Source organism: Octopus sinensis, linkage group LG4 (assembly GCF_006345805.1).
Source record: "Octopus sinensis linkage group LG4, ASM634580v1, whole genome shotgun sequence".
NCBI classification, from domain to species: domain Eukaryota; kingdom Metazoa; phylum Mollusca; class Cephalopoda; order Octopoda; family Octopodidae; genus Octopus; species Octopus sinensis.
The window spans coordinates 110798485-110814649 of NC_043000.1; the positions used below are offsets into that span (position 1 = coordinate 110798485).

The window sequence follows — 16165 nt, forward strand, 5'->3', positions numbered from 1 at the left end:
TTTTGTGGGGGGCGTGGGAGCTGGCAGAAAAGTCGACTGCTTCAGTAAAAACAGCAGCAGAACTCTTCAGTGTCGAAGTTAGTGTTGTTCGCCTGGCAACATGGCTGCGTCTAAGTCGACGTGGAGCTACCTCCCGCAAACTTTACTAGGTTTTGCCGTATTTATTTCGAATTTTCTAGTTGCATATAGTGACAATAACTCTACGAACAATGCGGAGTCGAAGCTCCCTCCGACAGTCTTGATAGCATTAGCTGTGCGCAATGAAGGACACGCCTTACCCTGGGTTCTCGGTCAGTTAGAAATCCTCAACTACCCCAAAGATCGCATTTCTTTCTGGTAAGTCTCCGTATATTTCTCTATACAAATATAATCATCGTTAGTGAGAGCCGTGTAAGGTCCTGTCATGTCAGAACCCTTGCCGTTCCCTAATAATATCGAATATCCTCTGTGCTGCTCTTCGTAAAAATCATAACAAGAGTTCCATGGTTTTTGGATCTTCACTTTCAGGAATGTGTTATTGCGAGGTTTTTCTTGTCTGTCCATCCTTCGCGGAAAAATATGATGTTTCTTATTATAACTATAGATGAGACCTGATCGATCACAGCACTTTACCTGATCGGTAAAGCAGAATCGGTTTATTGGTTCTCAGATTTTTGATGTGCGCTTTGTTTTGATTTTTTCACGTGAAACTATACTTTTCATTTATTTATTTATTTATTTTTTCAATCACAGAACCGTAAAGTCGATGTCTTCCCTTTTTTTTTGTGTGTGGCATATCTGTGTAATATTAATTTTCTATAACTGTCAAATGTTTATTTTTCATTTTGGTAACCTAATCTTCCCTTGTACGTTCCCGTTATAAATTATGACAGCACCAAAAACACAATCTTACTGAGACTATAGTTTAAACTACACTACATTCCCAGCTATTAAATTACATCAAGGGTGGTGGTTGCTTAACGCCACCCCATGTCAAATCACCTCTGATTCAACAGGCTTATCATGAAAGGTACTCCGTCTACGACCGTCCCATTTTTTTCTAGACCTAATATACCTCGGACTACATCATTCAATGTGTCTATCACTTCACCAAGGTAGTAAGTTGTGGTCTGAGAGCGATTTGGTTGCTATTTCTAGCGTATGAAGCGACCAGGCAGAGGGTCCCTCGTTAGCTCGTTGCCGGGAAATCAACCCAAAAATATTTTAGATTCTTCTTGTCTAATTACCATTTTCTTTCTTTTCCTGAGCCAGTCTCTCTCTGTCTGTCTGTCTCTCTGTCTGTCTGCCTCACTCTCTCACTGTATGTGTGTATTGGACACATCAAAATTATAGGGTCCCAAACACGTTCAGGATATTGTTATATCATCTGTTTAATATAATCAACCAGTTATTGTTATCTAAAGCGAATAAAATATACAGCTTTTCCTGTATGTACGTGCGTGGGTTCGAACATACACACATACACACAATCAGTAGTCCCTAAGTCAGAAAAAAACAAAACAAACTCAACATAAGTAATAGAATGGTTATACTTTTATACACTAGTGAACCGTATGATATTACTGGTTGTGGCATATCCCCTCTGCATAAAAAACGTTATGAGCTTGTGTCCAAAGAGCTGTCAGTATCACCAAGGGCAATAGTTGGCACAGAACCATTGCTAACACACTGACCAGTTCTATGCCATAACTAGTAAAAATATTACTTGACAATATATAAAAATAAGTATACAAGTATGTGGTTAGGAAGCTTGCTTTGCAACTATGTGGTTCTGGGTTCAATCCCACTGTGCAGTATCTTGGGCAAATGTCTTCTCACTACAGCCCCAAATCGCACAATGTTTTGTGAGTGTATTTGGTTGAGAGAAACTGTGTGGAAGCCTGTTGTGCATATGTGTGTGTACGTCTTTGTCCCCACAACCACCATCGTTTGACAACTGTTTGTTGACATCTTGGTTACTCAAGGGTTTTGTGAAAGAGGCTTATTTTGGAAAGTAGCGGGTTTTTTGAAAAAAATAAGTACAGGGATTGATTTCTGTGATTAAAACCCTTGAAGCTGGTGTCCTTGCATGCACACAGTCCAATGACTGAAACAAATATAAGATAAAAAATCCACACACACACATATATATATATAAAGATAGGCACACACACACACATATATACAAAGATAGATACACACACATACATATATGTGTATATATATATATATAGAGAGAGAGAGAGAGAGACACACACATATATAGACAGATAGTTAGATACGCACACACACATATATATATGTATAGACAGATAGATAGCTACACACATTTGGGAATTAGTGTATGGCTATGTCCATCTTCATGTGAGGGGTGGTGCCTTCCTCCACCTCCAAACAGATACCACAATGCACCACACCTGTGTTCTCGTGCTGCACCTGCATTCACATTCCATTGGATTCTTTTCTACTCTGGGCACAAGGACCGAAATTTTTTTGGGAAGGGGGGGGGGGGCAGTCGATTAGATCAGCCCCAGTATGTAAATGGTACTTAATTTATTGACCCCAAAAGGATGAAAGGCAAAGTCGACCTCGGCGGAATTTGAACTCAGAACGTAAAGACGGACGAAACACTTGGCAGTATTTTGTCGGGCGTGCTAACAGTTCTGCCAGCTCGCCTCCTTGTCATTCCATTGGATTGTTCTTCCCCTTCTGGTTCTTCATGCCATTGCTCTGACATTGTCTTTGTTGTCCAAGAGTCTGTTTTTTGTTCACTCAGGTATCAGGGGTGCGGACAGAGAGGCACTGGGCCCTAATAACATTGCCAAAACATTGCAAAATATTAGTGACCGTGTGCAGACATGGCTATGCAGTTAGAAGTTTGCTTCCTAACCACATCATGACTGGGTTCAATCCCATAACATGGTACCTTGGTCAAGCATCTTCTGCTGTAGCCCTTGGCCAACCAAAGCCTTGTGAGTTGATTGATTGTCAGAAGTTGATAGAAGCTTGTGTATATATATGTATATATATATATATATATATATATATATATATATATATATATATATATTCACATACATACATATATATATATATGTATATATATACATATGTGTGTATTACTATCTCCTTGCTTCGACATCACACAGTAGTTGTAAATGAATGTGGCCATCATGTAAGCTGTGTACTTCATTTCGAATTTTCCATGAAAGCATGCCTGTTATGGAGAGGAAACAGGTGACAGAAAAAGCATTCAACCATTAGAAAAGTCTGCCTCATCAAAAATTGTCTCACTCATGTGAGCATGGGGAGGGGACGTAAAAATGATAGCATTATACCTGTATGTGTGCATGTCTCCCTTTGTTCTGTCATGACCCCCCACTGATTATAAATAGGAATCACTATCATTCAAATGGTGTTGTTTGTTTGTAATCCTCTGCAAAAGCATGTTTAGTGATTGAGCTATTCATGTTTGAAGTTGTTAGGGTAAATATTACATTACTTGGAAATAGATAAGGTTTGTCAGTGAGAATAGCATCTGATTGACATTAACTCTGACCCATACAAACCTGAAAAAGTGGCTGATTAAATAATCATAATGATAATAGAGACAACAATGGAGTTGTTTTATATACATATATATACATTCACACACACACATGCGCATATATGCACACATATATGTATATACATGTATGTGTGTATGTGTATATCTATGTGATAGATGTAGATTTCTGTATATGTATAGATATATTTCTTTAAATACAGGGTGTGGTGAATAAACTGTCGTCTAAATTATGCAAAAATGAAAATAACACTGCCATCTCGTTTTAACAGATATATTTACCAAAATTACATAAAAATATCTTGAAATACTAAAGAGTAAATATATTCAATGAAATCACCATAGGCTTCAACCACGGCCTCCAGACAACTTCGAAATCTCCTTCAACTCTTCTGGATGGTCTCCTTGATTAAGTTGATGAACGCTGCCATAATCCTTGCCTTCAGTTCATCTTTTGGTGTTCAAGGAGTTTTATTGGTCTCTCGCTCAACTGCGCCCCACACATAATAATCAAGGGGGTTGCAGTTTGGGGAGTTGTCTGGCCAGATGTTGGGGGTGATGTGGTTGCAGATATTCTCTATTAGCCATGACTGGGTTTTCCTGCTTGTGTGGCATGGTGCAGAGACCTGTTGCCAAACATTAGGTCTTGACCCAGGGCAGTACTACCTCCCCCAGGCACTTGATGTAGGCCTTCGTGTTGAGTGTGAGGTGGTGTGGCAAGATGAATGGAGGTATAATGTCACCATCACTAGGGATCACTCCAAACGCCATCCCTCTGTCTTCATATTCTTGATGAGTATTTTGACTCAGTCATCATCATCACCACTATCATCATTTTAACGTCCACTTTTCCATGCTTGTATGGGTCGGACAGAATTTGTCGAGGCATATTTTCTACATCAGGATCCCCCCTTTTTGTTGCCAATCCCCACCGGTTTCCGAACAAGATACTATTTCCTGATGGCCAGACATGTTTTTGCAGATTGTTGGAAATGAATGACATTCATTTGCAAGTCAGGTGATGTTAAGATGAACACACACACACACACACATGGTGGGCTTCTTTCAGTTTCTGTCTGCCAAATTCACTCACAACCCTTTGGTCAACCGAACACTATAGCAGAATATACTTATGCAAGGTTCCACACAATGGGATTGAACCCAAAACTCTGTGCTTGGTAAACAAACTTCTTAACTGCACCACCACACCTGGTCACAGCTGTTGTATCTACCTGGGGCAAGTCTGCCTCTCTCTCTGCCCACTGTCCCAAGCATTTTTCTCATTTTCATGCCTTGTTCTTCCCCCCCTCCATCATTTCATACAAACTTTACCCCCAACGATGTTCCTGTTTATACTGACACTCTCTTTTATAACCCCGATCACCGGATGCTGCCCTTCTATCTCAGAAGAATGGAAAATTTGCTGACTTTCATAAGTGTACCTAATATTTAGCCCTTCTTCCAGTAACTGATATTGCTCCATGCTCCCCAGATTCATCCATTCTTTCTGGATTGTCCCTTAGTTTTTATATATATCATCATCATCATCATCGTTTAACGTCTGTCTTCCATACATGCATGGGTAGGATGGTTGACTGGAGCTGGCCAGGTAGAATACTACCCTAGGCTACTGTGTGTTTTGGCAGTAGCCAAACACCAACCACTCTGCAGAGTGAACTTGGTGCTTTTCATGTGGCATTAGCACAGGTGAGGTAAGTTTTGGCATGATTTTTACAGCTGGATACCCTTCCAAATGTGTGTGTATGTCCTTGTCTTGAAATCCATGATGGTTGCAAATGAGCATCACCATCATACAAGCAATGCTGTTTATTTCTAGTCTTCTGTGAAAAACAGGCGAGGGTTAGCCACAGGAAGGGCATCTGGCTGTAGAAAATCTGCTTCAACCAATTATGTCTGATCCATGCAAGCAGGGAAAAGTAGACTTTCAATGATGATGATGATGATGATATCGAGTCATTTACATCACAGGACTGTAAATATGAACCCTCTTTATTTCATGTACCATAACATGCATGTAGCCTCCATGTATGTGAGAATATCCATTGTGTTGTTGTTGTTGAACATGACTATTAAGGTCACAGCTCTGATAACGAGGTCGCTATTGTCATTTACCAAGACAGGCACAAAGAGGTTGTCATGGAAACCGTTCTTTTGCTTATCAGTTCTCATTTCGGTTGTTTACTGAAATCAATGTTGTTGTTTGTCCTGTTGCTTACAATTGGCTTTGGCTTAATTATCCTGTCTTATACTCTAACTACCTCACATTATCCCTATTTCTCTCTCTCTCTCTCCCTTTTTCACCATTTAGCCAGGAAAGGAAGAGTATGTGTGTCATCGTTTAACGTCTGCTTTCCATGCTGGCTTGGGTTGGACGGTTTGACTGAGGACTGGTGAACCAGAAGGCTGCACCAGGCCCCAGTCTGATCTGGCAAAGTTTCTACAACTGGATGCCCTTCCTAACACCAACCACTCCAAGAGTGTAGCAGGTGCTTTTTACATGCCACTGGCACGAGGGTCAGTCAGGGGGTTCTGGCAACAACCATACTCAAAAGGTGTTTTTTGTGCTACCTGCACGGGAGCCAGTCCGGCAGCACTGGCAATGACCATGTTTGAATGGTGTGTGTAAAAATATGTATGTCTGTATGTATACGCACATTTTTGGTGTACTTTGGAAGGGTCACTTTGCTAATAAAAACACACATGCTAGTAGTATTTCACTTTTTGCTATTATCAGTCAGTCTACATTTCAGTAGTTTACTCAATCATTTCATTCATCAATCAGCTGATTCATCTAAGTCCTTTTGTCTCAGCCTGCAGCCATATCTATGATGCACTCTCATCTGCTCTTCTTCTGTGTGTATGTGTGTGCATATTCTTTTATTCTTTTACTTGTTTCAGTCATTTGACTGTGGCCATGCTGGAGCATCGCCTTCAGTCGAACAAATCTACCCCAGGATTTATTCTTTGTAAGCCTAGTACTTATTCTGTCAGTCTCTTTTGTTAATCCACTAAGTTATGAGGACGTAAACACACCAACATCGGTGTCAAGTGACAAACACAGACACACAAATACATACACACACATCAGTTTCTGTCTACCAAATCCTCTCACAAGGCTTTGGTCGACCTGAGGCTAGAGAAGACACTTGCCCAAGGTGTCACACAGTGGGACTGAACCTAGAACTGTATGGTTGGGAAGCAAGCTTCTTACCCACAGCCACTTTTTATGTACAAATACCTGTATGTATGTATGGGTACTTTTCTATTCTCAGCAGACGATTTTTTTTGTAAAAATTAAATAAATTATTGATCTTTGATTCAGTTCGGTAACAGGAAAGACCTATGTCTAGCATATACATTTATAAATATATTGGCGGAGGAGTGGCTGTGTGGCACCTTGGGCAAGTGTCTTCTACTATAGCCTTGGGCTGACCAATGCCTTGTGAGTAGATTTGGTAGACGGAAACTGAAAGAAGCCCATCGTATATATATATATATATGTGTGTGTGTGTGTGTATATTTGTGTATGTTTCTGTGTCTGTCCCCCCACCATTGCTTGACAACCGATGTTGGTGTGTTTAAGACCCTGTAACTTAGCGGTTCAGCAAAAATGACTGATAGAATGAGTACTAGGCTTACAAAGAATAAGTCCTGGGGTCAATTTGCTCGACAAAAGGCTGTGTTCCAGCATGGCCACAGTGAAATAACTGAAACAAGTAAAAGAATAAAAGAATATACATCTATACATGCATAAGTACTGTATATATACATATATTTTCTTTTTTCTTTTTCATTCATTAGACTGCGGCCATATTGGGGCACCACCACCCTCAGGAATTTTAGTCGAACAAATTGAATCTTGTACTTATTTTCTTTTTAAACCTGGTATTTATTCTATTGGGCTCTTTTGCCTGACTGCTAAGTAGAGTCGGCTCAGGGTACCGGCAACTCGGGCAGTTGCCCAGGGAGCCATGTGCTTAGGAGTTACAAAGAGGGCATGACAAAGACAAGGAAATTTCCACTTCTGTCAACTTGTACTCACTGAAGTTCAGCTTGCCCGAGGCGCCAGCATCCCTCGGGCCGGCCCTGTTGCTAAGTTACCAGGAAATAAACACACCAACACCGGTGGGGGACGAACACAGACACAAATACACAGATTGGCTTCTTTCAGTTTCTTTCTACCAAATCCAGTCACATAGCTCTGGTCAGCCTGAGGCTATAGTAGAAAAGACTTTCCCAAGGTGCTGTGCAGTGGGACTGAAATCAGAACAACAGAGCTACAAACTATTTGCCATAGAGCCACGCCTGCACCTACACACACACACATGTTCTTTACATAATTGTAAAACATGTGTAGAGTTTAGTGTGGTTGTTTTGGCAAAGCACATTACTTTTCACCTCCCGCCCAAAGGTTTTTGCAGTCGACTTGAGTAAAGCATATTTGTCAGTGAGACTGACTCACCAATGAGTGTGTAGTGGCTGATGTCAACCACAGGAAACCTCTATGGTATGATGTTGTTACCCAGTTACCAAACATAATTCTCCTAAATATTAATTGCTTTTGGTAACTAGCACACCCTCATATATACATACACACACACACACACATATATATATATACTAGGGGGTGCTGAAAAGTTCCTGGCTTTGGGTAATAGAAAATACAGGAGAATCAGTTAATTATGATTTTGTTCAACATATTTTATTTAATATATTCTCCTTGCAGATTCACACACTTATTGCAGCGGTCCTTCAGTTTTTCTAAGCCCTGTAAAAGAACTCAGAAGGTGGGGCCTCCAACAAGGCGTTTCACAACACCCTTAAAGTCAGGACCTTGTGTGTGTATATATATATATATATATATATATATATGTATAGGAAGTTGTGAGAGGTAATGGTGTCAGTTAATGCTTAATAAGTGCTGTGGGTAGACCATAGTTAAGTTCCAGGTTTGGTGATTATGCGAATAAGGGGTCCAACTTAGGTCATATATCAGCATATGTATATAAAAAAAATTTCTTTTTTCGTAATGAGATAAAAAAACCAAGGCTGTGTAGATTCTATTTATAAATGTTCTAAAATCCACACTGCCCTGTTTTTTTTTTATCTCATTACGGAAAAAAAAATTTATATATATAATCCAAATCGAGGGAGTGGAGCCGGTAAAATCCAGTTTACGTATGTTTCCTAATTAGCAGATCTTCTGATGTAATAATTACTCAACGAGACTGTACTCAGCTAGCTCTCACCAGGCTGAAGATACCTTAGTTATGTGAAAGTTATGCTGTCGTTAAGGAATCCCAAGTTAACTTGCTGAAAATAAAATTTGAAATTATGTGTGTGTGTGTATATATATATATATGTACATACAAAATAAGAAAATGGAGAAATACATCTAAATCATTTATCAACTACCAGATAATACCCAATCATATACTTTATTAAACCACTACATAAGAACATTAGGGTTAAACATAAATATATATATATATATATATATATATATATATGTACATACAAAATTTAGAGGATTGACCACTACAAGTGGACAGCCTGTATGCTAGATATAGACGCCAAAAGGCTGTCCACTTGTAGTGGTCAATCCTCTAAATATTGTATGTAAAAAAATGTTTAATCTTCGGATTTTTTAAAATATGCTAGGCCACTGGTTTTAATTAATATCAATTTCTACCCTTATTTAATTATATATATATATATATATATCAAGGAATGCTGAATATATTACCTCAAATGTGTGTGTGTGTGTATATCTATACATACGTACAACATGATGATAATAATAATAATAATAATAATAAAAACAAGTATCTGATCCTCCTTCGACAGTATCTGTTACAGTTGTTTCCTTTTAGTAAACTACCTACTTATAGCAGCAATATTAGTCTCCAAAGTGTGCCAATATTCTTTAGACAAGTGTACTAGTAACGCCGTCCGTCATAGCTTGAGATTTTCTCTGTTGCCATATAATAATAAACACGTACTTCCCCTACACGTGTCTGTCTGTGTTCGCTTTCTCTCTCTCGCCTTCCCCACCATATTGACGCGTTTAGTCTTCTAGAAGTCTCTCGAAACTTTTTTTTTCTGGTAATTTCCTCTCCACCCCCACAAAAAGTGACGATGAAAATATGAAACACACAAATCTTTTCTCGTCATTGGTTTAATTATAGTTTGCTGAGTTATAAGGCGGCGAGCCGGGCGAAATGCTTAGCGGTATTTCGTCTGCCGTTATGTTCTGAGTTCAAATTCCGCCGAGGTCGACTTTGCTTTTCATCCTTTCGGGGTCGATAAATTAAGTACCAGTTACGCACTGGGGTCGATATTATCGTCTTTTTCCGTTTGTCTGTCCTTGTTTGTCCCCTCTATGTTTAGCCCCTTGTGGGCAATAAAGAAATATATAGTTTGCTATGTTTGTCGGTATTAACTTCGTTTTCGTGCCTTCGTCACACCAACCACTTCCCGACTTTTTGTTTCCTCGTAGATTTTTCCCGTAATACGTATTCTTGAAATGAAATTTTATAGATTTAAATTGTCGAAGATGTAGATTTTTTTTTGTTAGTTTAAAAAAAATATATAAACCCAGAAAATTTTGTTTTAGCTTCCCAACGTCATGGTTTCGGGTTCAATTCCATTGCGGGGTCTCTTGGGCCGACCAAAGTCTTGTAAGAGGACTTGATAGACGGAAACAGAAAAAAATCCGTCGTGTGTGTGTGTTTGACCCCCCGCCGCTTAAGAACCGATACTGGTTTGTTTACGTTCCTGTCATCTAGCAGTTTGGCAGAAAAGAAAATGACCGACAGAATTAGTACTTAAAAAGATGAGGCCGATTTGTTCTACTGAAACCCTTAAAAGCTGTGCTTTGCTGTCCATGTCCTGAAACATGTAAAAGATACAAAATGAAGGAAACCAGTCCATCTCTTCCTTTGAATGTTTATAATTGCTTAGAATCTTTGTAGAAAATGTCAAATAAGCGGTATTTTGTGTCTTTACGTTCTGAGTTCAAATTCCGCCGAGGTTGACTTTGCCTTTCATCTTTTCGGAGTCGATAAATTATATACCAGTTGCGTACTGGGGATCGATCTAATCGACTGGCCCCCTCCGCCAAAATTTTGTGCCTTGTGCTTAGAAGATTATCTGATTGATATACAGATTATCAATATGAAATTTGGAGACACAATGAGGAATGTCTCCAGTTTGCGTTTCGTCTACTGTCAAAGAAAAAAAAAATGTTTCTGAAAACTTGATTTGTTTTGTGTTGTCAGATAAATTCGTACGTTTTTCTTCCATGGACCAAATTTTTGGCCCTTAACCCTCGAGTGAAGGCGATGGGCATTGAGTATCATGACAGGATCTCGTCTGCTGGGGCACGGTTCTTTGTGGATGAGCTACTCAACAGGTTGGCTGTGGGGGGGGGGGGTGAAATTCCCACACCCCCTTGAAACGTGAAAACCATTTCTGTGCGATTCTTTCGCGTGACGTACGTGACAGTCAAAGACAAAGTGTGAAATATCTGAGCTGTAAATCTTTGAATATTTACAGGAATTGTTTATGATTCATTTATCACGGTAAAGTTTGACTTTACAGGCAAGTATTAAGTAAAACAAAAACAAAAAAAAACTAATTTTACTTAGAATGTACGGTAAGGATGTATAAAGCGTGACGTACATGACACCGTACAAAATAACTTTTTTTTCACCTGAAAATATTAACTGCCAATTCATCTGAATTTCTCCAGAACAGCATAAATGGCCTCATGGTGTTTAAATAATAATAATAATAATAATAAGTACAAAACCAAATATATGGCACCCTAGGCAAACACCAACACGAACTTCCAACTTGTCTCTTGAGGTCTCTGGGTGAGACTTGGAGCCAGCTTGTGCAAATATGTAAAGCAAAAGTCAAACATAGAATAATAATAATAATGAAATTATTGTATACAGTGCTCAGGTGCCCCAAAACTTGTTAAAAGTGCGTATAAAGCATGTGCCTTAATGTACAAATGTCTGGGTGGGAAGTGAACAGTGTATGAGTCACATACATGCTTGCGTGTGTATGGAGGGGAAAAAAACATTAACTTTGAAATTTCGAAAACATGCTAATGAATTTTCTGGACAACGATGTCTGCGGTCACAATTCTCATTTGATGCGATGTGCAAGACAAAGCTGCAGTGATATTTTCAAGACAAACATTTTCATTATCTTCCAAAGAAATCGTCCCGATATCGATGTATAGTCGAAAATGACCCATTTGAACGTACGTATAAAGGTTTATAGTGATTTTTCTGGGCATTCTAAAAATTTCCATGCGAATGGCTCTTCCGCGTAATTCTTTTAGTAATAGTGCCTTCTTTGTCCACAGCACAAATGTCTTTTGCGACTTCGGTAAGTTTGGAATCTTCTTTGAAACCGAAGAAGAGCAGGTGTCGAAGAGTGCCAATTTTTTTTTCTACTCGGTACTCCATCGACATATCGCTGTAAAGAATTAAAATTTATTCCAATTTCAAAAAGGACAAACAACTGTTGCAGAAGAAGAAGAGAACTTTAAAAAATATCATAAAACACGAAAATATTTATTTCATGTTAATTCAATAACATTATAAGCATTAAATTAAAATAAAGTGGGGGAAAAAACAGAAACGAATGGATTTATGTGACATTCCGATAGAGTTTAGACTGAACGTAAATTCGGAATTTCATTTAACATGTTGATAATAGAGGCTATCAGTGTCATAGAGTTATTTTTATGTTGTGTGATGGTCACGGAAGGCGCGTGGCCCAGTGATTAGGGTTCCTGACTGGTTGTACGTTGCTCTCTTGAGCAAAACACTTCATTTCATGTTGCTGAAGTCCACTCAGCTCCAAAAGCGAAATCCTGCGAAGAGACCGTTACCACCTCGGCTCCTCATACACCCTGAGAACCAGGCAGCCGCTCCTGTGAGTCATAGGACTTGAGACAGTAGAGTCTAAAGCAGCGATTCCTGGCCCTTTTTTCACCCGTGGACTTCCTTTCATTTCTCTTTTACTCAGATGGACCCTCTTAGTCATTCGATACTTTAATATATCTTATATTTTTATCATTAAATATTATTAGATATTGTATATAAAAAAAATTGTTAAAATATTGTGTGTACAAACATAAAGCTTTAACAATAAAATCTTATATGGATCCCTAAGGGTCATATGGGACCCAGTCGAGGAATGAACATGAGTTATTTATGAAACGAACAAAAGGATTTGAACATGTTTTCTTTCTTAATACAAAAGAAAAGCATAATTTTTTTTATACGAAAAAAATTGCATTGGCATAATCGTCATTTATGCCATCGAAAACTTCTCTTCTGAAATTTTCATGAAAATAAATTAAAGACTACCAAATGAAAAAGAAATAATGTTGTAGGGATGATGGGGCCCTAAAGTGTACATATGTCTTCCGTAGTTGTCAAACTGATGACAATTTTATTTTCTCTTTATTTCTCTAATTTTATTTCTCTAATAATAAACATTATTACAAGACATTCTTTTATACAGCATCCCTGTCTGTCTGTTTGTTCTCCACTTAACTCTTCTACAAAATGTTTTAGAAAAGTAATTAGTTTTTAACGCAATTAAGAATTTTCTAGACTCCATATTTTTTTTTTCAAATTTCGGATATTTTGTAGAAATTCTTTAATTTAAAGGTTAAATGGGGTGGTGGAAATATGGTTAAAATAGTAAAAATACTAAAAAAAAAAGATTTTAGATATTTTGCTTGAAGTTGTAACTCGTTTAATAAACAAATTAGAACTATAATTAATAATTAATTACACTCACACGTATGCGTGTGTGTATATATATATTTATATATGTGTGTGTGTGTGTATGTATATATATATATATATATATAAAAACTCATATTGTCTGGTTCTTCCTAGCCTCGTCGTTGTGGTCCTTTTTGCCATTTTCTCGCTGTTTATTATTATTATTATTATTATTATTATTGAATCGTGCTTTCTTTTGCCTTTCGTTACTGGAATTGTTGTTCTGAATTTTTATTGTAATATCCTCAAACGAAATAAAAGATATCTAACGCTAAAAGACGGGGGTGGGGGAGGAAACAGGAAAAAATGATAAAAATATAGATTCTGGAATGTTTTAAGGAGCCAATGAATTTAGCTTCAGTTCACCTGTACCCGTTGTATCATTGTCGTAATAATAATAATAATAATAATAATAATGATAATAATAATAACCATCGTCTTGGTCGTTATCATCATCATCATCGTCGTGGTCGTCGTCATCATAAACATCGTCAGTCATCACCATCATCATCATAATCGTTCGTCTTCGTGGTCATCATCATCATTGCCGTCATTTTCGCTATCCTTATCATTTTTAGAAATCTCGTAAAACATTAAAAAACATTATTATTATTATTATTATTATTATTCAAACACTTAACACTCGATAAAGTCTTAGAAATATATATCGTCTACTTGATAAAAAAAGAAAGAAAGAAAGACCATTTTAGGGGGAATTTATTTTTAGCTGGAACCGATTTTTGAATAATGGTGAAAATTGTCTGAGTCAGCACAACTGTTGTTGAAAACTCAGTCAAAACTAAGAACTCTGTAATAATAATAATAATGATGATGATGATGATGAATTATTTATAATGATAGCAATGAAAATAATGATTCTTTTTTAAAATTATATTTAATGGTTTCTTAATTTCGTTTTTTATAAGGATTTCTTCATTCTTTCATGATGAAGTTGAAGTTACATTTTTTATGATGTCATAAACTGACGTTGATAAGGAGGAGATAGATAGACAGGCAGACAGAAAGACAGACAGATATATATATATATATATATAGAGAGAGAGAGACAGACAGACAGACTGACAGACAGACAGGGAGACAGACAGATAAATTGATAGACAGACAGATAGATAGATAGATAGGGGATAGAGAATGTATGTATATATATATATATATATATAGAGAGAGAGAGAGATAGAGATAGAGACAGAGAAAGGAGGGAGAGAGAGAGACAGCGAAATGAAGGAGAGATGGAAGAAAGGATGAAAGTGAGATAGACGGAGAGGAAGAGAGAGAGGCAGAAAGTTAGAGAGATAGTGTGTATGTGTGAGAGAGAGAGAGGAAAAGAGCGTAGAGAGGTGTTTGTGTAACACAGTGCTGTCTGTTAAGTGATGCCGGTTTCTCTCTCTCTCTCTCTCTCTCTCTGCTTCTGTCTGTGATCCAGTTGACGGATTCTGCCACGTTTGTAAGTTTTCGAAGAACAACAGCCCCGCAACTTGCTGCTAAAGACTTCTCCCTGCCATCGCACCTCCTCCTCCACACCATCAAACAAGCATCTGGTAACAGGGAGAGCCTGTTATCTTGTTTGCAAGGAAGATTTATATTTACTTAGAACATCTGCTGTTAAATGGTTGTGGGATTAGATATGTTAGGGAGGTGGAAATGTGAGGGAGACAGAAAAAAAATAATATTCTTCTTGCCTTGCTAAAATTCTACCGAGCCCTTAGAAAGTTGCCATTAATATAGTGGCTTGGATTTTCTTTTTTTTATGTTTGTGTTGTAAACCAAATATTTCATTTCATCATCATCATCATCATCGTTTAACGTCCGTTTTCCATGCTAGCATCGGTTGGACGGTTCGACCGGGGTCTGGGAAGCCAGACGGCTGCACCAGGCTCCAGTCTGATCTGGCAGTGTTTCTACAGCTGGATGCTCTTCCTAATGCCAACCACTCCGTGAGTGTAGTGGGTGCTTTTTACGTGCTACAGGCACAGGTGCCAGGCGAGGCTCGCAACGGCCACAATCGGTTGGTGCTTTTTATGTGCCACCGGCATGGAAGCCAGTCAAGGTGGCGCTGGCATCGGCCACATTCGGATGGTGCTTATTTTTGAATTTGGTTTTGCAAGATTTTTTTATGTGAATTTGTGTTGAAATAAGTCTTGTCTTTTTGGGAGGATCATTACACCAATAACACGCACACACTGGTTCACTATCACTTTCTTGTTTGTCACTTGGTCAGATATCTAACCAACTAACAAATCAGTCATTTGTTTATCTATTTTGCATTAAACTGGCCATATCCAGCCCAAACATTCTACCTTTACATGTTCAAATTGGCCAGGTCTGGCTTCTCACACCTACCCAACAATGCCATTCTAAAACTATACAAACACATCAATATCTCAAAACTATGAGATAATACATGACTGATTCAAAACAATGTTTTAAATTAATCCTGTGTTTTGTGAGGATCATTACACCAGTAATAACACACACACTGGTTGAATATTACTTCTTTTTTCACCCTTGTTGTGTTCAAACCCCCAACCCCACACTAGTCCTCATGCCCTGTCCCCCCCTTCTTGAATTCCCACTCTGTGCAGGTTTTCATACCACTGTTGACTTGCAAAAGTTCAAGGGCACCATTAATAGCACCAGCCTTACCAATGCGTGAAGGTCTTGGGTACTGTCCCTCCATCAAATCCAGCAAGTAAAAAGAAAAAAATGAAAAGTGAAGCCTATTAAAGTTTTATTTTATTAAAAACTAGCAGTATCGCCCGGT

General features: G+C 38.2%; 1 protein-coding gene across 2 annotated transcripts in view; it reads left to right on the forward strand.

The window, feature by feature from the left end:
* The first annotated feature begins 46 nt into the window (after positions 1 to 46).
* The window catches only part of LOC115210909 (procollagen galactosyltransferase 1), a 181128-nt gene continuing 165009 nt past the window's right edge, over positions 47 to 16165 (forward strand). For both annotated transcript variants that reach the window (XM_036502337.1, XM_029779688.2), the window contains exon 1: positions 47 to 336. In XM_036502337.1, coding sequence (XP_036358230.1) covers positions 101 to 336 — 236 coding nt within the window. In that variant the 5' untranslated portion in view covers positions 47 to 100. The remainder of the gene's footprint in view (positions 337 to 16165) is intronic.